General features: G+C 32.3%; 1 protein-coding gene across 4 annotated transcripts; it reads left to right on the forward strand.

The window, feature by feature from the left end:
* Positions 1-7: 7 nt before the first annotated feature.
* LOC113511898 (protein FAM13A) lies at positions 8-21,956 on the forward strand. 4 transcript variants are annotated; one of them, XM_031913413.2, is made up of 11 exons: positions 8-133; positions 9,007-9,653; positions 9,943-10,039; positions 11,113-11,382; positions 11,882-12,056; positions 13,146-13,348; positions 13,959-14,240; positions 14,482-14,709; positions 16,036-16,143; positions 16,374-16,565; positions 17,477-21,956. In XM_031913413.2, exons 3-11 carry the CDS (start codon positions 10,016-10,018, stop codon positions 17,648-17,650), a joined length of 1,656 nt encoding a protein of 551 aa, XP_031769273.1. In that variant the 5' UTR covers positions 8-133; positions 9,007-9,653; positions 9,943-10,015; the 3' UTR covers positions 17,651-21,956. The 4 variants fall into 4 exon arrangements, with proteins under 4 accessions (XP_031769273.1, XP_031769274.1, XP_031769275.1 ...); XM_031913414.2 differs by having other exon boundaries at positions 11,185-11,382; XM_031913415.2 differs by lacking the exon at positions 9,943-10,039.
* Positions 21,957-23,392: the final 1,436 nt, after the last annotated feature.

Genomic DNA, 23,392 nt, shown 5'->3' on the forward strand with positions numbered 1-23,392 from the left:
GTCGGTATCGCCCGGTGCTCACGGCTAGTCGTTTACGCCCGACATTGCGTTATACGACGCCACTCCTTAGCTATTATTTGATTACATACTGTTATAAAACGCTAAACGTGTCCAATATATCCATATAACAGAGGTAAGTCGCAATTTAGACAACAGAGTAATCAATTATTTAATAGGCACGTATTTTGGGACGCTGCGTATTTCTGGATGCTTTGTTGAGACGGCTGTTCAAGGCCAGTTTTGTTCCCTTCCGACTACAGTAGATGTTATAATAGGTAGGCACAGACACCCACGTAACGGAGGTAATAGAGTCGGTTTAAATAAACAAAGAGGATAATTCTGAACTTTTTTATCGGTCTATAGTGTAGGCGATGAGTTTCCAAATGTAGTTGTTGTTATTAATGTCGCATAAAGTCTTTCCGATAAGAGATCTTTTGACAAAAGTACAGGATATTTTCTATACTACAACGACGCATAAACAATTACAATACAACGATACTACTTAAGTACATCTTATTATTTACAACGTTTTTTTTAAAATAAATTCTCAGCTGAAAGTAACCTTATTTCATAACGCGAGCGTTTGTCTAAGGAAATTCCTTTAACATGTACAAGGTCTTACAAGTTGTCTACTATGGAATGATGTACTCGTATAATATTAATTTCAATTCTAAGTACATAAGTAGTAGGTATCTGTTTACATAACATACTTACATTATTTTTTGTTGAGGTAAATATATCATTAGATAAACACATTATATACTATAAGTTATTTGAAGACTGAGTTCTTTTATTTATTGAGATATTTTAGATTAGTTCATTTTCAGAAACGAGAAATTGAAATTGTGACGTTTATTCTTTCTTTATACGAAACGAACATAGAAATTTTAGTACAAAAGTTACTTGTAGCATTACATTAAATTTATTTTCATTACATTATATCCTGACATAATTTTATACAAACTTTCGATTAGTACTTAACCGATTTTAAAAATTCTTTCTTTTATAGAAAATTATATTAACAGTGACTACATGGCCTGTATTTTATTTGACAAAAAAAAAATAGAGACTCCTACAATAATTGTAATAATGTAGCCATCTGAAGACCTAATGCAAGTTGTTTTTGACAAAATGTTATTTAATTATAATATTCTTCGTTATATATAAATTTTTGAAATATATTCCTATTATATAAGATGAAGTCTGTATAATATATATAGGCGTAGATATAACAATTCGATGCCATCGAGTCCTTAGTGGAAGCGTTCACCGTAAGCGACACGCCCACGGCCGTCGACCCTTGGAAACCAGGTCATCTTATCATACTTACCTAACTGTTTAATGATAACACAATAGATTATTTTTTATAATTTGTTAGATTTGTAAAAAAAAATGTTATATTTTTCAATTAAGTATTATAAATAAATTATCGACTCTAATATATACCTAGAAGTCAGTTAATAACTTTTACGGCATCATCGGTATTATAGAAAATATATATATAAAAAAAACTTGTTTATTGTATTTAGCGCTCTCTCATAGCAAGAGATTTTTTTGACGTCTTTATTATATACGAAGGCTTCTGACGAATCTGCTCTGAATTCTGACTTATCGAATAACGGCGTTACATGTTCTTCGAAGCATGAAGGAAATGAGAATATTTTTTTTATATTTCGAAATATGAACTTGAAAAATTTTGAATTTATGCTTTAATTCTATTCTGGGATCATTGCATCAAATAAAAATTTGTATTGTAATCGACTCTTATATTTTTCATATATAGACACACGAACAAAGGCCACAAACATTTTGCATACTCGTATTTCATTTGAGAACATGAAAACCATTTGAGAGATAACATACTATTCTTTTTACTTCATGACCACAAAGTTGAGCAACTTATCTACTGATTAAGTATGTCTTTATTTTTAAAGTTCTTTAAATACATTTGTAACCAAAAAAATACTATGGTAATGTACAATTACCTATAGTTAATTATAATTAAATCAAATAGTTATACATAAGTAGGTAGTAACCTTAGATCGACCTGTCAGGTCGGCTTCCACGCAATTTCCATCTGAAAATCCTTAATTCATCTTAATCCACCTTCATCTGTCATCCTTCACTAGAGCACCACCAGCTTATACTGATAGCGCAAGCGGAGTTCGATCATTATTCATTTAAAAAGTATATTTATATATATAAAAAAAAGATTGGTTTGGTCATTTGGAGAGGATGGATGAAAGAAGAATTATGAAAGAGATTTATCGAGCAAGAATGAATGGAGATGTCGGTAGGGGCCGCCCTAGACGGACGTATGTCGACCAAATAGGCGACGTGCTGAAGAAGGGCCAAATTAAAAGTACCCGTAACCGACGAGCGTGTATAACAAGATTGATGAATGTGGAAGAAGCGAAAGAGGTTTGTTTGAATCGAAGCATTTGGCGTTCCATTGTTTCTGCCTACCCTAATGGGAGACAGGCGTGACAGATATGTATGTATGTATGTATGTAAAAAAAAGAGTAGCTGTCTATTTAGAATAAAGAATTACTAATGTCCATTACACAAGATTGTGTTTCAAGGCATTATTGTCAGTTATCTTTTTTATTGAAACCATTTATTCTAAATAATATAACAAGATTACGAAAATCTTTCGAATTCTAGATCCTCCGTCCATAGACATCGTAGTCCTGGAATTAAATTGGGTCAAGGCATTTTATCCACTTCCTTTTATATCTTTGTGTAATCTCGTGATACTGTAATAAAAATGACGACGTAATTTCATATGAAAAGACCACACAAACATTTTTTTATCACAAAATATGTACGTAACGTATTTATGTTAAATGGCAAATAAAATTACGTACGTAGATTATACCTTATCAGTCGTTGCCAAGTGGTCTCACCATAAAATAGACCACCCTTTCCTTTCCCGTGAATGTCATAAGAAGCGACTAAGGGAGTTAAATGGTCGAAGGATGGGCAGCAGCGTCCTTCTTAAAATATCTCCAAGGTTCAACTGCGGTTGTCAACCCGCTTGCCAAATGTGCCCATATACTCGTACTTAGCATTCTGCATGATAGTTTCCAGGGGGGACCACGTAGAGGTCGACCTGACGGCATATTGCTAGTAAAGGGACTGATTGTCCGCATTACTAACAATTCCTCCCCTCCCTCGTAAAAGGATTAGGTACTATGAGGATTAGTTCATAAATAATAAATATTGCGTACAAATGTCATCACGATGCTATTTATTTTTCGTTATGAATTATCTATCACTAAATAACAGTCTATATTATTGTATTTAATTGTATTTGTTATACATAAAAAATAATAATAGAAATATAACAGGTAGTTTCATATACATATGTTTTATGATTTAACGTATATGTCATTATTATTTCAATCATATGGACAGTTAAGGCGTTCATAAAAAAATTATGGTTGTAAAATATAATCATAATTATGTTTTTAGTTTCTTGACATTCCAAAACCGATGAAATTTCAAGCCTTGTTATTTATTTATTTATTCTTTATTGCACAATAAAACTTTGTACAAGTGGCGAGCTTAATGCCATTCTCTAACATCTAACCATTTTTACACAAAGAAACTATGAAAGTAAATAATCCCTTAATTAAAAAAGAATTATGTAAATTGGCATTCGGCCCAGACGTCTCGGAAAAATACCAACCACACTTATCTACTACCGCATTGGGAAAGTTATTTCACTAGCTGTGCTCGCAACTTAGATGGAATGTGAAATTTTTGTAATTTTCCTTGCGAATGAAATATTTACTGTATATATTAGAATATATCGCATATCTAAACTAATATATAAAGGATAGATTATTTTTTTATAAATAATATCAGCCGTTACTGTCTACTGCTGAATAATGACCTCCCCTGTTGGGGGGTTTGCCAGTAATTACCACGCTCGTCAGGCGGGTTGACAACCGTACTTAGGCTTTGGTGATGTTTTATGAGGAACGCTACTGCCCAACTAAGTTCTCTTAGTCGCCTTTTACGACATTAACGGGAAAAGAAGGGATGGCTCACTCTATGTCGGGCATAGAGTGAGCCACCCCTTCTTTTCCCTTCTTTTGTGAACCACCACACAGCATTTTTTGTTTGTAATAGACAAATAAAAGACAAATAAAAATAGTTAAGCGACTTAAAAAATATTTCTCTTATAAATAGGAAGCTACATTATCAGAGATTAACATGGGTTGTATTTTTTTACAAAAGTAACAGAGATCTTTTAACTGTCCTGTCCAAAATCAGAGCGGGTTGCTGGTTCTATATATTATTCCAAATAACCGTCATACTCGTGAACGGGTGCTGCCTGTAGGGATTTGTCTGCCCTGGTCACTGCAAACGATTTATTTTATTGATTTGTTTCAATTGATACTATATATTATAAATTGTATGAACTGATACTGCTAAAAATATAGTTAATCTTTTTGAAAAGAGCAACAGCTGAGTTTCTTGTCCGTTCTTCTTAACTGAAATTGCATTCCGAATGGGTGGTAATGAAAAAATAACTATTCAAAAATGCTTAAATCTAAGTTTACTTGAATAAAAATATTTCTTTCTTTCTAATACTATACAAAGTTACCACCACACCAAATTTCACAAAAACTGTAGTTTTTGGCGACTAGAACGCTGCACAATCTATTTCTAAATTTATTACATGTATAGATAGATTAAATAACTTTTAAAGCTCAGTTAGATTAATATCACAACAGATAATTTCGGTTTATACAGACAAAAAACTAATATTGCTAAATGAGAAATCCAATATTAAGTACTCGTAATATGTCGTAAAGGTGTTACGAGTTAGCTACGAGACAAATAGTTGCATAGTTTTACCACTTTCACGTCTATCAAGTATTTTATATAACCCTATATTATATATATATATATATATATATATATATATATATATATATATATATATATATATATATATATATATATATAAAGGGGAAGTTTGTATATATATATATATACAAAGGGGAAAGAAATATGATTTTTGTGTGTTTGTAATGGATACTCAAAAATTATTCAATCGATTTAAAACAAAAAATTTATACTGCATTATTTAAACTGCATTATCAGCGAGTAACTTAAGATATATGCGTATAAATTTTTAAAATCATATTCATTTATATATAAATTTCTACGAAAATTACATTAATTAACACATGGTATTAAAAATTTGCCTTTTAAAACTAATATAAAATTCTAATAAAATTAATCTTATTACCTATATACCCATGTAGAGTCGGGGCAGATTGCTAGTAGTAATATAAAATGGCAAAATTTATTGAACGTGCTCATTTCTGAAATTACCAGTTGGATTTGAAGCTTTTAGCTTTTGATAACTTCTTGAGAAAGGCTATTCAATATCATGCTACGACCACGGACGAAGATATGGGATACAGCGAATTATGTACATATTTTCTATACTTATAATAAATCTGTAGAAAGGTCAATTCTGTACATGAAATATATTTCCAAATTAACTATCAGGGAGTGATTAGTGATCGATACTGAGCCAAAAATGCAATCAGTAAAATTTTTGTCTGTCTGTCTGTATGTTCGTTATAGAAACAAAAAGTAGTCGACGGAATTTAACGAAACTTGGTACAATTATTCTTCATACTCCTGGGCAGGTTATAGTATACTTTTCATTACGCTACGATCAATAGGAGTAGAGCAGTGAAGGAAAATGTTAGGAAAACGGGAGAAGTTACTCCATTTTTAAGCTTCCGTCGCGTGTGCAGCCTTAATGGCCACTTCTTAAAATGTAAAAATGCCCACCCGTGCGAAACCAGGACGGGCCGCTAGTATTACAATAAAAATACCTATTTGAATTTAGAACACGGAATCGCGTGTCTATCTATAGATTATGTTTTGGTACAAACAGTTATTGTTCCTGCGATGATAAGTGGCAACTTCTATCATAAAATTAATAATATGCCAATACAACAGTCGCCGTGTGATGTCGACATAGAATAGGCCAGCCCTTCTTTTCCCGTGGATGTCGTAAGAGGTGACTAAGGAGCTTATGGTGGAGGGATGGACAGCAGAATTCCAAACAATATAGCCAAACTGCCATTGCCAACCCGCCTGCCAAGCGTGATAACTTTTTGCCAGTGGATTTTGCCGGTGCAAAATCCCCTTTATGAAGGAGGTTATGTTCAGCTGTGGGCAGTTAACGTCTGATTATCAACACAACAGTAAATCTCATATATTATGAAAAGAATTGTAATAATTTCTTCAGAATTGAAGACGTACTCATGTAACATGCCTAATCACAAAAAATTCAGACGAATAGTTAGTTAACTTCTATTTTGGAAATCGCTTATAAATAATATGTTCTTGTTCTTTGTAACAGCATAGATGGTATCGGTCGGTACTTGGTACCGAAAACTTAGTTTACTATGCATATATCTGCTAAGTTTATAGTCGATACTTTGATATAAAGGTCAGGCATAAGAATGTATGTTTTAGGGTTGATTCTTAACTGAGTATCCTCCATATAGATAGACAAATCTCTTTAGTACCAACAACAATAATATTTTTGTTCTTTATTACATAATAAAATTTTGTACAAATGGCGAGCTTAATGCTGTATGGCTTTCTCTATCAGTTAACCATAAGTTAAAATAGCGTTTGAAGGCAGCGGTGGCGAACGTATATTACCTAAATTAATTACCTATTAACATAATAATAAATCTCATTTTTCATCGAGTAATATTGTAATTGAATAAATATACATTACAATTAAAAGATAATTAAGAAAAAAAACAGTAAATTTTGCTGGTAGTAGAAGCCTTTTTTTGTATGCACACCTCTAGCGAGATACATCTATACAGCGCAGATTTTCAGACGGCCTCTTAACTTACATTATAAAGTATAATATTATAATATAATATTCTACCAATCATCACTTCTCACTAGATATTTAGAATTGTTATAGACTGGCATAAAAGGAAGGTTTTATAATACGATTCTAGGACATGAAGCCCAACAATTTAATGTAAGCCTTACTTCTGCTAATACCCTTAATAGCATTTACTTTGCAATGAAAATAGCACGTGTTATTATTGATGGTTTATTCGGAGGAATGCGTTTAGCTATTTCTATTTAGAATAAATAGAAATCAACTATTTTCCCATCTAAGATTTTTTTTTATACAACTTAGAATGGCAAACAAGCTGACGGCCCACCTGATGGAAAGTGGTAACCGTCGCCTATAGACATGAGCAGTACCATGGAAATAACAGTGTATACTGTTTCGCCCATGATACCCCCCATGCGTTGCCATTCCTAATGACTCGGGTATTGTTCCTCTGTACCCAGTAAATTTACGCCATATCCCACCCTTCAAACCGAAACACAGCCATGTAAACACAACTGCTTTACGGTTGAAACACGAATGGGACAGAGGTACCCAAGCATCGACTTTTGTACAAAGTTTTCCTCTGGTCAGTCGTGGTTAAAATGTAGTTTTAAATAAACTGTTAACAAGCTTATTTTTTCGTTGTTGCTTGAAAACTTTAAACTCTTTTTCCAATATATCAAAGCCTATTTTATGAATTTTATTAATAAGTTGCAAAAGTAAGTTCAAGGTTTTATCGATAAAACAAAGACCTACCATTTGCGTGCTGGGTTTTAGATTATTGCAATATTATACGATATGAAACCTCGAATATTTTATCTTTTACGATATCAATAGTTACGGAATTTAATTTTGATTGAATATGATAAAGACAGTGCGCAATATTTCGTCAATGTTTAGATAAAAGCTGTCTACGAACATTACGATTTGACTCATAATTAATTAGTAGAGCTGATTAGTATGGTAGATTGTTCATTACATAGTTCACATAGGGATTTAAAGGACGAGATCTAGCATAAATTATTAAGTATGAAGGCACTGCTGTACCTAGTAGGAGGCATCTCCGGAAATATCAATTTATGAGAGATACCATAGGCGTCGAAGTATAGTTCTGTAAGGGTGCTGTTTATGTCTACGGGCTAGTTAGAACTCTAAAAAGTATTTATAAAAAAACTCAGCTGATGAAGATCCCTAGTTAACATATTAATTAGTAAGAGATTGACACCAAGGAATGACTTTACCAATCGTGTATTAAGTGATGAATAGACAGCCTAAATTTAGAACGTAAATACGTTATATTAGATTAATGACATAAACACATTTAAAAATAAAAACGCACATTTAAATTAAGAACAAGAACTAAAATAATTTTAATATTAAATAAAATATTAAAACGTAGAAAGACCACAGGTACTATCCCTAATCTATGTATTAAAACCTGACCTTACTTATCAAGCTAAAATATACAAACTTTTTCGATCTGGTGATTTAGGAAAAAATAATCAACTTTTATCAATGGTCAAAATTTCACAATGTTTAAAAATAATATACATTAATTATTTTAGGTAACAAATAACACTAAAAAACAGTGTCAGTAAAACAATTTCAGGTCGGTACTATGTGAATTATCTAAAATGAGTGAATAGTGTTAAGAAACCGTTGTTGAAGTATTATATAATAATGTTATAATGTATGTTAAGTAGTATATTGACGTCTAATATATATATATATATATATATATATATATATATATATATATATATATATATATATATATATATATATATATATATTATCGAGATTTTTTTATGACAGGCAATGGCTGAAAAATAATAATATTAAGTTTTATGTTATAATTATCTTATTAGGGGAGTAAATCACTTTCCATGTGGTGGCCGTTAACTTTTATGCCATATTAAATTGCATGAAAAAATATAATAAAATTTCAAATATTCAATTTTCTGAAAGAAAAGTGCCTAGCATATTTTTTGAATTTGCATTGAATACCCATAAATTTAGTTAGTTAACCAACATTTTATTCATATCACTCAGTCCATTGTTATATTTAAAAATTTAAATATTGCTTTCTTTTGTTTCAGATCTCACCATAAAGCTGCTCATCATAAATAATAATATTATTTTTAAAGTGAATGCTACCAACAACTATCATGATGATAGACGATAATTGAACACTACCAAATTACTTGGTTTTATTAAAAAAAAAAAATTGTCGAGTGACGAATATTAATAACGAAATGGGGAAACTCCATTAAGCGTAGAGGGCTAACGGGCTCTTAAAAGCACATTCAATCTATCAATGCTAAATTACAGACTAGTGTCAACACATTTCTTGAAGCAACCGTAAATTTTGAACTCGAAAAATTATATTGACTGTTCGCGTGGTGCCAATATGTGCCGGGATCGTGACATGTCGGCGCAAAGGAGTGATATCATCAAATAAAACTATATCGTATAAATAATAAAACCCATTAGACATTAATAGATAGTTCAGTGTCAAGTTCTCCGTCAAGACGGCGCGCGAATTCGCACCGCCGTTTCGTTTTGTTTCTTTCATTTTGTTTTACATAAAAGGATAAGCAATAAACCGGTTACACAGTGTTTGTTTGTGGATTCCCGGGGGATTAGCCGCTAAGCGGGCCCCACTAGCGCTAACCTGGCCAGCCGCAGTCGGGACAACATTTCCAGGATATTGAACTCCATAGTTGGCGCTGTAAGATACTGTATTGTAAGTACTTTGATAATAACACTATGAAACTCACGTATAGGTTATAATATCTCCTAGGATTTGGCAAAAATTACTCATCCTACCTCAAACTTCACCAACATGCAACCATAGAGGATTTATTTTTTATTCTCAAATACTGCCGTTGCATTCGGAAAAATTAACAATCATAGAGGATTTATTTTTTATTCTCGTGTTCTGTTTTATTCGAAAAAAAAAATAAGAAACCATAGACAATTTATTTTTTGTTCTCGTGTAGTTCCGTTGCATTCGAAAAATGATTTAATTTCAGAATCCTCACATTGACGGTCGAAAGCTTTCGGGGGATTTATTTTGAAGTCTAAAGTTTTAAGTCAGAAGCGAACATGGTACAATTGGAAATCGAGCAGGTACTTTTGAAAATTAAAGATGGGGCTTCCATAAATTATTACCTTACGTAGTGTCAAGTTAAAAATTATAGACGTCTTATTTCTTAAGCTTTATATATTCGCTTTGCAAACAACGGTTACCGGGAAAAGTTATTTAGTTTCATATTTGTTTAGACAGGACTCATTCGATCAATTTAATTTTATTCTGTTTATCTTACTATATGTTATATTTATTAATAGTTTATATGTTTTAAAAATTTTCTCTTCTTGAATATATTTTTTAAACTAAATTACTTTTTCCGTATATAATACCATAAATACTAAATGTGTAGGTACTTAACAAACCCGTGTTGTAGACAATTTTATAGTACTTATACCCAACGCTTCTAATGAATAAATCAATATTTATTAATCAATCAGTCGACTTATATAGGTATATATTGCTTACGAACCATAAATATAAAAGAAGCAATAATTTACAATGTTACATAAATACTTACATAGATCGTCTATACAGTTTACTTACCTCCACACCCCGTGTCTGTCATAGAACACCCTATATCCATTCACAAGTCCTTCCATTCAAACTGCATACACCAAAGCTTTACCCATTCACATTCGAATATTGTTTAACTAGGTATATACATCTGTTTTCCTTACTATAGACGATAGATCAGGTTATTCGAATATATGTATGTACAGCTTATATTTCTTATTTAAATAAGAATTGTAAAAATATTATAATGAAGCTTACGAAATGTATAAATCGAGTGATCTGAAATATATATTGCAGGCACATTTTATTATCAAATATAAATTATAATTTAACACATAATTATATTATTATTATATAATTATCACAAATATAATACAGAATATAAATGAAAAAAGATCTATACTGTTTCTAAGTTGTATAAGATATTATAAAAGTTTTTACTGACATATTAAAATATAAAATCGATATATTGATCTTAATATTTGATAATGTAATATACCCTTTAGTAAGGAAAACTTGATGTGTACGCCTGAAATTTCTATCACTGAAAGCTTACAAATACGCACAGACACATACAATAACATTGACCTATGGATAGGGTTACGGGCACGAAAGAGAGTGTCCGTCCGAGCAGCGGATTGTAATATCTGGGCACGGGTGGCGTACACAGTGCTGCGAGCGAGACGAGCGACCGGAGAAAGAGACAGAAGCAATGGCTGCGCCAGAGTGTGAGCGGGAGGCGCGCAAGCGGCGCGAACGCCGCGATTCCGGTGGCGTCCACGAGAGGAAAGAAAGGAGGTCCCGCAGTGAAGAACGTCTACCCCCACCACCTCCACCGCCGCCACTACAGGACTACAACCGACTTGAGGTTGGTATGATTTTGCGTACATTGTTGTTGTTTAAATTGTATTACATATATATTATTATCACATACTAATGTTTCCTTACAAAGAGGAAACATTTTGTTTTAAAAAAACCGTACAAAACCGGGCGGTGCACTAGTATATTATAATTGCATTCTGAGATGCTTTTTTCATTTTTCTCTATAGTTGAGATTTTGAGTCGCATAGACAAAAAAAAATAAGAAAGTGTAGATATGTCTTGATAATCACAGATAACTCATGAATCTTAACTGGTAAACTGTTTTTAAAAAATCAAAATCGTCTGTTATTTAGATTAAATCTAATCAATATATTGAGAGAAATACATTTGGACTCGAGTTGGATATTAAAGTTAGATTATTCATTTAAAAAAAAACATTTATACTATAATCACCAGGTCTCTTGAGGATTATGCTCTTTATTGTAAATCAATATTAATTTATACAACAAAATTAAGCTTTTCATTACCTTTATCATCATTTGCAGTCGGAGCGTCGTGCTGAGCGGTTGTCCCGAGCACGTCATCCACAATTCGGCATGAAGCGTCGACGTGCGACGAAGCCACATAAGAATCCAAAAGAAAACGATGGCTTCACAATCACCGATGAAACAAACAATATTCAATTAGAATTCGCCTGTTCTGATCTACGGAATCGTCAAAGTATGTTGGTTTTAATTAAATTTTTGTTGCTGAGCTAAGAGTGTGGAATGGAAAAAGGTTTTACATAACCGGGTAAAGTAATAGCAAAATAATTTATATTTTAAGATGAAGGCGCCAGCCTTAAAAGCTCTGGGCTTATAATACTTACACAGTAATGTAAAATTGTCTAAGAGCTTCGAATTAATTAACATTTAACTGGATTTTTGATGCGTTAATGATCTTCAATAGTTTCTTTCTGGAAATATTCGTATCCACGTTATAACATTTTATTCTTTAATATTCCGTAACTGGTTTGTCCTAATGACTTTCTTTAGATCTAGATGGCCCTATACAGATTCGAGCAACAACCTAGATTGACAAATGATTTGGGGCAAGTAGTACTTTTAAATAGTAATCAATGATTGTAAAGGTAACCCAAAGATATCCTGTGTCTTTTGCATTAACTTGTGTCGGTCATTACGATGGAAGCCATTCAAGGACACATCTTGAAGTATGGGTTCTTTGGTAGAAACAATTCAATAATAATCTTGCTATTTTCTCATTTTTATAGACCCTTGTTTTGATGTCACTATTATTGTAAATGAACACAGATATACTTTTGTCTATTCTATTTCCTTTTTTTCTTATAGATACAGAACCGATTAATATGAAAATTTTTAGATAAATAACTTTAAACTTAAGGAATAAGGCATGATAATATTGTACCATAATGTGTTAATTATAATGTTGCTTGTAATGTTGATATAAGATTTTTTTTACTGTTAATTCATTTTCCTTAATGGTAATATTTGTTATTAGTCAATTGTTTTGCATAACTATACTTACCTGCTTCGGATTGAGCAAGAAGATTAAAATCGTCATTTGCTCCAATTTTCGCTTCCTTTACTTTCTTATAAATTTTCATATAGTATCCTTTAATGTAATATAATCTAATATTAAAGTCTGGATCTAAATAACGTGATTATAATTTAAATAATTCAGTTAACGTCTATCAGTTCGAATCTTGCGCATGAACCGTATAGTGGCTTTAGAAGAGATACATTGAATTAAACTAATGATATAATGACAGAAGAAAATGTACGTTCACAGTCAGCGATGAACCTGAGACTCTGGACGTTGCGGCGCTGCAGCGTCAGGTCGGAAGAGTGGCGAGTGTCGATAGCACCGATGGCGACGTCGTTTTGGCTGTCGTCGAGCGTGTTCGGCGCGATGAGCGCAGCGCTGCAGCCAGACCGAAACCGCGCCGCGATCAAATTTGTCCGGAGACGAGACTAACGAAAATTCACAGAAAAGTAAGACTTAAATCAATTGTAATACTTATTGTAAATGTGAAAGTAAATTTGAATTTCTCTTTGACCAATTGTCATGAATTTTAGCATTCACGTAGTATTTGGGATGGAGGAGAACTTAGGATATTTTTAACATAGTCAATCAAACTATGTCATGTAGATGAAGTCTTGGGTAAAGGGTAGTAAGAAATAAATAAGCAATAACAAAAAATAATAAGAATGAACAAATCTCAATATACGTAGATATATTTAGTGAAAGTAATAATCTGTAAAGATTCAATGTAAATTATATATCAATGTTTCAAAATAGGTCCGTAGAAGTACACACTTCTATTCAAACTTATGAGTATTATAAATGGAGAAGTTTAAATTAATGGATGAAGGCAGAGATAAGTGTTTGATACTCTTTTACGCAAAGCCTACTGAATGGGTTTGAATTAAATATGTACATGGGTAGGTTATATCCGAACTTAGCACATAGAATATTTATGTAGTGATTCACAAGAGTGGAGAGCAGCGATATGTCCCGGGATATAGCTAGTTATAAATTATGTGAAATTGTTTGTCTTTTATTTTATAAAATGTAATACAATAAATATAAATTATTTTCTAGATGAACGCCCTAAAGAAGAGCATCGCAAAGTACGAAAGCGAATATGAAGCGAACAATGGCCATGCACTGACACCAAGCGATCGGATTACTGATATTCAATTGACAAGAATGTATGAGAAAATACGTAAATTACAAACAGAGAAACGATTGATCAGAGCAGATCCAGTAGAATATACCATAAAACTTCATGCGGCCAAACAACAGAAGGAGAGAGATCAAAAGCTCAGTATCGCCTTGAAGAGTGACAAACCTATGGCTGAACTTGTTCTGGATATTGAAGAGGTATAGCTTTTTATATACTTTGAATAATTTTGTAAACTCTTTAAGTTGACCATTAAGTTCCCTTAGTCGCTTCTGACGACACCCACAGGAGAGGAAGGGGTGATCTACACTATGCCGAAATCACACGGCTAAAACAAGTATTCGCTTATTTAATATTTTTTGAGCAATAAAAAGTGGTACAAAAAGTGGTGGCATTCTTGACTAGATAACCTAAATAAAAACCAAAATATGTATATTCTAGTGGCTTGAAGGCAGTCGTCAAGCATCCGGCCGTTCTGGGTTACCAGAATCCAGCTGGTCTCCCGAGGAATGGGCTGCAGAGAAGCATTGTATACAGCGAGCATTGTGCCGTCTGGAGACTGCTAGGGGCAGACCAGCAGCTAACACTCCAGACCGCGACGCGGCTAGACCTCTATACGACAGATATAGAGACGTCAAGAAATGTGTCTCCAATTTGAGATCTGACGCAGTAAGTTTTGTTATTAAGTACATTTGTGGATAATTAACTAAGAAGCTCGTCTTTTATCAATCATATTATATGTTGACAGGACCGTAGCTAGACCCAAGTTTAAAATAGGGCAAAATAACTTTTTGGTAAAGAAGGAATACCATAAAAAACTCCAAAAAAGCGAATCTATCTAATTTTCTTGGGCCTTTCATTTTAAGGTAGGGCATTGGGCCTTTTAAAATAGGGCATTGCCCTTCAATACCCCCCCCCCCCCTTCACTCTAGCTACGGCCATGTATGTTTTTTTAATGGATGATAATGGAATAGTAACCCCGCCTGCGCTATCAGTATACACCGGCGGTGCACCAGAAAGGGATGATAAGTGAAAATGAAAGAGCAGGTCAGTTAGCCCATCGTAATAAATACACCTAGAATTCAGCACGATGGTTTCCAGGGGAACCACGTGGAGGTCGACCTGACGGGGTATATTGCTAGCAATGGGATTGGTAGTCCACACTACTAATAATCCCTCGCCCCCCCCCCCCCTCCCCCCGGCCATGTATGTTGACAAACACATTGTAACTAAAGATTATATAAAATTACCTAATTATTATGTAAGCATTAATGGAGGATGGAAACATTAATTATTGTTTTAATACTTTATTTTGAAGATATTAGTTTATTGCCTATTTGTTTGTTTGTAATTTATATTATCAGAAAATGTCCACAAGTTACAAGGAGGCATATACAAATTTCTGAATTGTAAGTTGAATTTTTTAAGGCGTTATTAATGCAATGCACTATGGTTCTATGTTATTTTTATACCAAAAAAGAAAGCTTTGTATGGTTCGTGCATATTAAACAGGATTTCTCTGTTATGAAAACAAAAAAAGAAAAACAATTTTTGAATGACTTACGTTTGTTGTCCATTTTACGCAATAGAAATTCTATAAATTTGCTTGAGAACGGTTCACGTCATCGTTCTATATGTAAATAGTAAATTAAGGAATGGAATGCTCTTCTTGCTTCCATGTTCTCGGAGGCATACGACCTGGGACTCATCAAGTCGTTGGCGAATATTTTTTTCCTTGGTAAGCGCGCTTTATCATAGGTGTTACCATCATTTACCATCAGATGTGGCAGGACCAAGTGAAAATCATAAAATAAAAAAAAATATATACAAAGATCTAAGCCCTGCAATTCTATTTATAGTATATATTGTCCTGATCAAGTTTACAACCATATGTGCACTTTTATTTAAAGCACAATTTTTTTACGTTTTATGTTTAAAAATAAGGTGCTTAACATCATAATTATAGTGCTCAACTGCGCATGTTTTGTTTCTTAGGCAAAAGGAGCTAATGGTGAGCTCGCAACCATACACGAGCATGAGGCGATGTTATTCAGTGTTGATAGCTCCAGTGACTCGCAAGAGAAACCATCAGATTCTTCACAGGTAGAATTTTTTTTAATTTTTATTTATTACAATTAAAAATAAGTTTTTAATAAAGTTTTAATGCAAATTTATTGTTTGAGTAATTGAAGCTTGAAATTTTAAATATTTGTGGGTAGATATAAAAAGAATAAATAAAACTGTTTCATTTGTTTTAATAAAATTATTCCGTTCATGACTTTATTAGTTTCATGCATATATAATATAAACAAAGGTTCTTATTTTGTGTTCAGGAGACTGTAGAAACGCCCCTGCAGTCACCTCCGAACCGTGAGGGTACTGGTATCGTGAGTGGAGAGGATAGGCCGTCCTCAACTTCGTCCGCACAGTCCGGGGAGGAGCCTGGCCCTTCAAACGAGGGGCTACATTGTCTCGGCCTCGATGACCTCGCCAAGGCACTTACAGAGGCCAAAATGCAGAAAGGTGTACGTATGATTTAATAATTTTAATTCAGGAGACAATAAAAACGACTCTGCAGTCACTGCCGCGCCATTGGCTTTGCGCTGACGTGACTCTAGATATAACGTCTTCGAATTCTTAAATTTCATCATTATAATAAATCCAAGCCATAAAGGAGACGCCATCTGATCTACAGAGTCGATCTTTTTTAGTATTCTAGTATTTTAAATATTCTATACGTTAAGTTACAATATATCCTACCCATGTAGCAAATTTAATTCAAATCCGTTTAGTAGTTTTTGCGTGAAAGACTAACAAACATCAATCCATCCATCGTTATATACTATCACATTTATTATATTAAAATAGGATTATTCGGATATGCCGTGTGGTCCTGGCATAGAATAGGCCACCACTTTATTAAAATATCACCAAAGCCTAATTGCCCAGTTGCCAATCCGGCTGCCAGGCCAACTATTATCAAAGCTTCCCATAGGGGGAGGCCTATGATCAGCAGTTGACAGTTGACGGCTGATATGATGATGAACAGAAGTTAAACTATATAGACATGGTCCTTTTTCGCACGAATTAGTAACTACCTGCATGAGGCGAAAATAAAATAATTACTACTCTTTTAAAGAAGTGAAATGAATTACAAAGGTATTGAAGGATTAAAGATTGTATTGATTCTCTAGTAAAGTTCATTTCTACTATTCTTATTCCTAATAATTATTATAAATGTGAAAGTTTAGTTATTTGTTAATTAAAAACTTAACGATTTGGAGAAATAGAGAAGGGTATGCCCTTCTCCAACTCATAAAGTACCTGCTATTTTATATATTGGTCAGTGAACATATCCCGGTCATGCGGACGAAGTTTCAGGTCAAAGCTAGTTTTAAATAATTTCATTATTCATCATAAACAAATTTGTTTCCAGGTGCTCCGTCGCAGCATCAAGGAGTACGAATTAAGTTTCGAAGTGCAAAATTGTAGAAAAGTTCAAAGGGACGACAAGAAGGGCCGCGAGGAGGAATATCTTCGGTACAAAGCCGTTAAAGCCAGGATTAAGTTGTTAAACGCCCTTATTGATAAACAAAAGCGTTTGGCTTAAGCACCTTTGTAAACTCTTTGATCATATTAGCTTGCTTTAATCTTGTAATCTTGTTTTGATTATAAATCAACAGTTGTATGGTAGAGAGACTTAATCACACAGTCCAGAAAATATTGTATAATATGACTGTATAAATATAATATACATTAGTCTTTAGTATTGTTTAGTATGCAATATAACAAGGAAACCTAATGAGATAAAAATGAATATATAAAGAATGCATTAATTTTTCTAGGTTAATTATGAAAAAAAATTAATCTAAAATTACATAAAACATCAGTGACGAAATTAAAGATCTAAATTTTCGTAGTATTTTTTCTCTTTTTAGTAACTGTAGTTTTAAAGGTGTTTAAGGCAAAAAAATGTATCGTTGCTTAAAAATTGCGCTCGTAGTTAGCTCCAGAAATTAAGGCAAGTCTTATCGATGACTTCCTAACATTCACTGAAAGTTATTAAACTAAAAACTAACGTCATCCATTACTGAGACTGTAAATAATATATCTGATATGAATTTGTATTACCTATTGAAGCCATTTATGTCACAAACGAAATGTAGGCAAACATTGCGAAATATAATTTATTATTTGAAAATTGTATAGTGCCAAAATGTTTTTCTATACAATTTTATGAACTTATTAGTGGATTTATATTTATACCAGTGTCACAACTATATATCAGATTATCAGTTATATCTAAGTATAATAAATAATAAAGCAATTTTATTAAATGATTTTTAGGTTATACCTACATATGTAATGACGCCCCATTATACTCTGTACGTAATAGTATGGTGTGGGTAACAGGCCACTAAAACAACAGATTAGAAAAAAAATTCGTATTACTAAAAAGTAACATGGATTGCAAAACATTTAATTATGAGAATCAACAATGACTTTGACTTGAAATATCTCGCTCTTTTGAGAAACTTATCTTTTGTCAGAGTCTTTGTAAAGACTGTCAAAATATTGCATTTCTCTATACCTTAGCGTTGTTGAAAATCAAAAATTTTTGATTTTTTCTAAGTCGGTTTAATATAATAAAGTCAGTTTACATCATTATGACTAAAGCGTTTGTTTGTTTAAAAAATTGCATTGTACTTGCTGAAAAGAAAAGTTGTCAGTTCTCTTTATACAGTGGCGACTGTTTTTATTTAAAGTTGCTAGTTGTCATAAATATTTTAAAACCTATAAACAGTGCAAGGTGATAACTATTTGAATAATGTAAAAAGTCTTACACTACGTAGTAAGATAGATAGCACCTCCTACCTTTGAGTGAACTTTTCATTCTTCTTCGACCACTACGTATTGTTGGTTTAGATCAGCACGAAAATAATGCACGTGCGTTTAAATAAAATTTAGTCCTTGTTGTGGAGTTCCGGGTGCAATATGTGAGATCTGACCTACTGACATGAATGTATGTAGGTATATTATATTTATTCGCTAAATCGAATGAATATTATTGTAATAATAATATCTATTGTTAAGATAACTTTACATTGGATTAATGTCGGTGCCGAGAATTGACACGTACAGTCAGTGGACTGAGTCCAAAAATATCTGGCGGGAATTTTTGAGTCAATGTTGACTGGCGATATCCACTGCACTGATGAATCGATTTACACCGTTGCAGAGCGAGTCAGCATTGATTTTATCTCGAGTATCGAGTAACTGACTCAATGTAAGCCTGTACACAGGAATGACACGAATTACGCTTTCAAATAAAATGTTTTTAATTACAAATGTTCATTCAGATAAAATTGTGTGAACAACATATTTACCGTTCAGGTATATTTACATTGGGTCAGTTACATATGTGAATATAGTGCTGAAAATGTACTTATATGTACACTCAGTCAAATTGACTTCTAATGAGAATTTTAAACATGATAATGACACGACAGTGCTGCCAGTGCAGCTTTGTTGCAGGATATGGTTCGAAGATCGTATTTAAAATAAATTTATACCATGTCAGTGGCAGGTTAGACAGTAGTGACCTGTCTAGAGTTTGAGAGTTTGAAGTCAGCAAGTGATCAATGTAAACCAGCAATTAGGAGGGAATTATACTTGTTGCTACAATACGTCGGCTATTATATGTAACATCGTACTTAGAAAGATCGTAGATTTGTAAAATTATATGATATGATAACATCGTATTATTGTTAAATTATATCATTGTAACGATATAATAAATTAACTATGACAATTTACTATTTTAAGGACAATGCGTGTAAAGAAATATGGCGGCTAACTAATAATTAATTACTTTAGCTATTCGTTCTGTTCTTGTTTTTTTTTTTTCATGAAATCTCTGTTAATAATATAGATCACACGTTATTTAAGATTTTAAATTTATTAGAAAAATCATCGTTTGTTATTTTTCGATGCATTTTTACAGTCAACTCTCTGATCACCGACTTTTAAGTAGCTGAACTTAGTGTAATATGCACTACCGCAGAATCTTTATATACAGTTGAATGTATACAGTAAATTATATATATTTTCTGTAGGATTATTGGCATCATTAGATTACGACTTTACTAACTGCATTTTTTCTTGAGGCTTTGCGGTTTATTGTCCAAAAACGTGAAATTCTCCTTTGAGTATGTTTTTTATCCATACCTTCATGTTAACTTCAGCCTGGCTTACATTATGAAAGTAGTTCCGTGCTGCTTGCATTAAACTAGTATCGTAAATTTAAATTAACTTTATAGAACTAGTTTCGAAAAGTTGTTTAGTTTTTTTATTGATATCCAGTATTGCTAAAATTATGGTCCAACAAAATAAAAAAATTGCGATATTTAAACGATGAAACTAGTTTCTTGACATTATGTTAATAATCTAAATCAAGCTTAAGAGTATACAGTAAATAATGAACTATGAGTAGCTTGTCCTTTCTACAGAACATACTTTGTTAAAAATAATTCCGAGATTATCTCTTGTTTGGGCAGGCCCATATGGAAAAATGAGTCTTTTATGTAGTGTTTGGACCCTTTCTTTCAAATCAAGAATTTTGTATAAAAGAAAAAGAACACATCAATGGCTAAAGTAGATTTATTGGACGTTTGACGAGTTGATGATGAATAAGATGATTAGATTACATCTAGGAATTTCTGTAATCGCAATAAAATGTTGTCTTGAGACTTTTCTAGTATCGTTATTGGGAGATTAGTCTGATATGTAAATAAGTACAAAATCAATAAAGCAATTGATAAATTGAAACTATTTAATAATATATTAAGTAACTAACTTGAATACAGTTGTTCAATATTGGAAACTGTCAACTGTATGAATAAACATCAACAAGTTTCTGATGATACAGATATCCAGAGGTATTTATGAAAATAAAACGATTCATGACGGCATTGCTTGATAAATCGTAACTTTAAAGAGCTTATAATACAAACGGGATCATGAACACGAAATGCTATAGATAGTATCCCATAAAGTCGGTTGTGTGCTGCATAATATACGCAGGCAGCATTTTCAATACACCAAAATATTGAAACACTAAAAGTTATGTATCGATATACGACACAGTAAAGTCCGACTTATAAGGTAAGGACAATAAATTTAGGTTACAAAATGAACGTGCTCGGCTCACAAGGCTGCTAGCGAAGTGCTAAATCAATAAGTAATTTAATATATCTTTATTAGATATTAAAATCATTACTATTAAAAATGCTTGTAATTAAATTTACTTAACTAAAAAATATTCTTATTAAAAAAAAAATGCTCATCGCTAGTAGTCTGTCAAGCAATCATGGACAAGACCCTACGACCAATAAGACAAAATACAGAGACAGGTCCTTTATTTGATTAATAAATGTTATAATGAAATATTTGTAACCGGCTCGATATTATTGAATTCTTAATTGTTATGTGTATGTAGTCACACTATATTCGTTCTACTTTATATGTTGCATGTATTCCTTTTATATTTTATGTGTATGTTAATTTATACTCTTTTATTATATTGTAGGTAAGTGGGTCTTATAGAATATGACCTTTCTCTGAAAGAGATTAACATTATACAAATTAATTAGGCGATTAATGGTGATATAGTGTTTACTCACTGTGATTTTATTCTAATCATTCTTGTGTGACAAGAAATTGAAAATGTTTTGTTACTGTTGTGTAGACGTTATGTACCTTTCATTACCGTCTGCAATTTTGTTCTTTTACAGAATTGACTCTTGAGTAATATGTCTGTTTACGATATTATCTATCCTGAATTATAAATTTATAATTCTCGCCTTCACCGAATTGTATACTGGTGAATGTGCACTAATAAATGAAATGAATGTTAACTTTGACTTTAATTCACTCGATGTGGTGCGTTTATGAGGGGATTTTATAAAAATTTGGGCGTATATTGTATTTACTGTTATGTTTAACAATTGGTGTTTAGCAGTGTTTATCAAAGGCAAACGGTTTTATAATAATCGTATTGGAATGTAGGTATGTAGTTAAAGAATTATGAGACGATAACAAGTAAGCCGATATGCCATATCAACAAAAGATTTAGAAAAGTGGCAGCGGTCATTTTTCCAAATTTTTTGCATATCAAGCACGGATCTCTAAATATATATTTAGTTATCTGTGGTATCTACAGTATCTTCTAACCCAGTTTTTTATTCTTACGATTGGTTCTGGTATAAATCAGATATGTCGATGCTGTAGTCTGCTTTTATGAAAAGGTGTGGGTGAAGGGATGCTGTAAATTGTAATATGATTTTATTGTTGGATTCGTGGTTTATTTTGTAATGTAATAAAATGAACATGAAAATGTCTTAATTTCATATTCAGCTAAGCGAATAATTTGTTACAATGATATGAAGTTTTATATTTGTACAAATTTTAATCAAAATCTAGTTTTTATTTTAAAAATAAAAAATAAATGTAACTTAAAAGGGTTATAATTACTGATAACATGTATGGGGCAAATTATTTGGTTTAAATGGGAAACTAACTAACGAATTATTGTTCTTTATTTAATTGTAATATAGTACCTATTGCAATTCAAAATTCGAAAGTTAACAGTAACTCACACGGAACTCGCTCCTAACGAGCAATTTATTTTTTAATAATTAATTAATTTATTTAATTAAATTTGTTTCCATTTGCATGCAACTTGCAACTGTTGCAACAACGGAAAAAGCGTCTTACTAAGTCACATGTTGACATCGTGCGTGACAAACGCCCACACGATCTACAAACAGTAGGTACCTATTCAATATTCCGTGTCACACAATTATTGCCCGTATCTGTGCAATGTAAATAAATAACAAATACTACATACTTGTATCCGTCATGCATTTAATGTCTACATATAATAGATGTTAACATATTGTTTATACTGTTATTATTCTTTTAGAGCGTGCGTGTGTGAGATTACTTTTATTACTTGATAAGATGAACTATGTTACTGGAACAAAAGAGTAATTGATATTTTCTTATTTACATAGAGGGAGAAATACAAAGGTACTCCTCAATATTTGACTGTTATAAATTTTTATTATAAACGTACAATAAAATACGCAAACACGTATTGGACTGATTATATTACTTGATGTCTATATCTTAAATAGTACTTAATGTCTTGCATGCCTATGACAAGGGCATAGAGATACAAATATAAATGTGACCCGTTATATTAAAAAATATTGATGTTTTGAGATATTATCTAGATAGGACAAAGGCGTACTTGTCTGTTTAAAAAATTGACATTATTTGATAATCGTTT

Source organism: Galleria mellonella, unplaced genomic scaffold, assembly GCF_026898425.1.
Source record: "Galleria mellonella isolate WM207_F2 unplaced genomic scaffold, CSIRO_AGI_GalMel_v1 utg213, whole genome shotgun sequence".
NCBI lineage: Eukaryota > Metazoa > Arthropoda > Insecta > Lepidoptera > Pyralidae > Galleria > Galleria mellonella.

Excerpts from the sequence above, each read along its gene's own strand:
- LOC113511898 (XM_031913413.2), top strand. The coding sequence starts at position 10,016 with ATGGTACAATTGGAAATCGAGCAG. Across the intron at positions 12,057-13,145 it reads TGATCTACGGAATCGTCAAA|TCAGCGATGAACCTGAGACT; the intron begins GTATGTTGGTTT and ends GTACGTTCACAG. Across the intron at positions 13,349-13,958 it reads TAACGAAAATTCACAGAAAA|ATGAACGCCCTAAAGAAGAG; the intron begins GTAAGACTTAAA and ends ATTATTTTCTAG.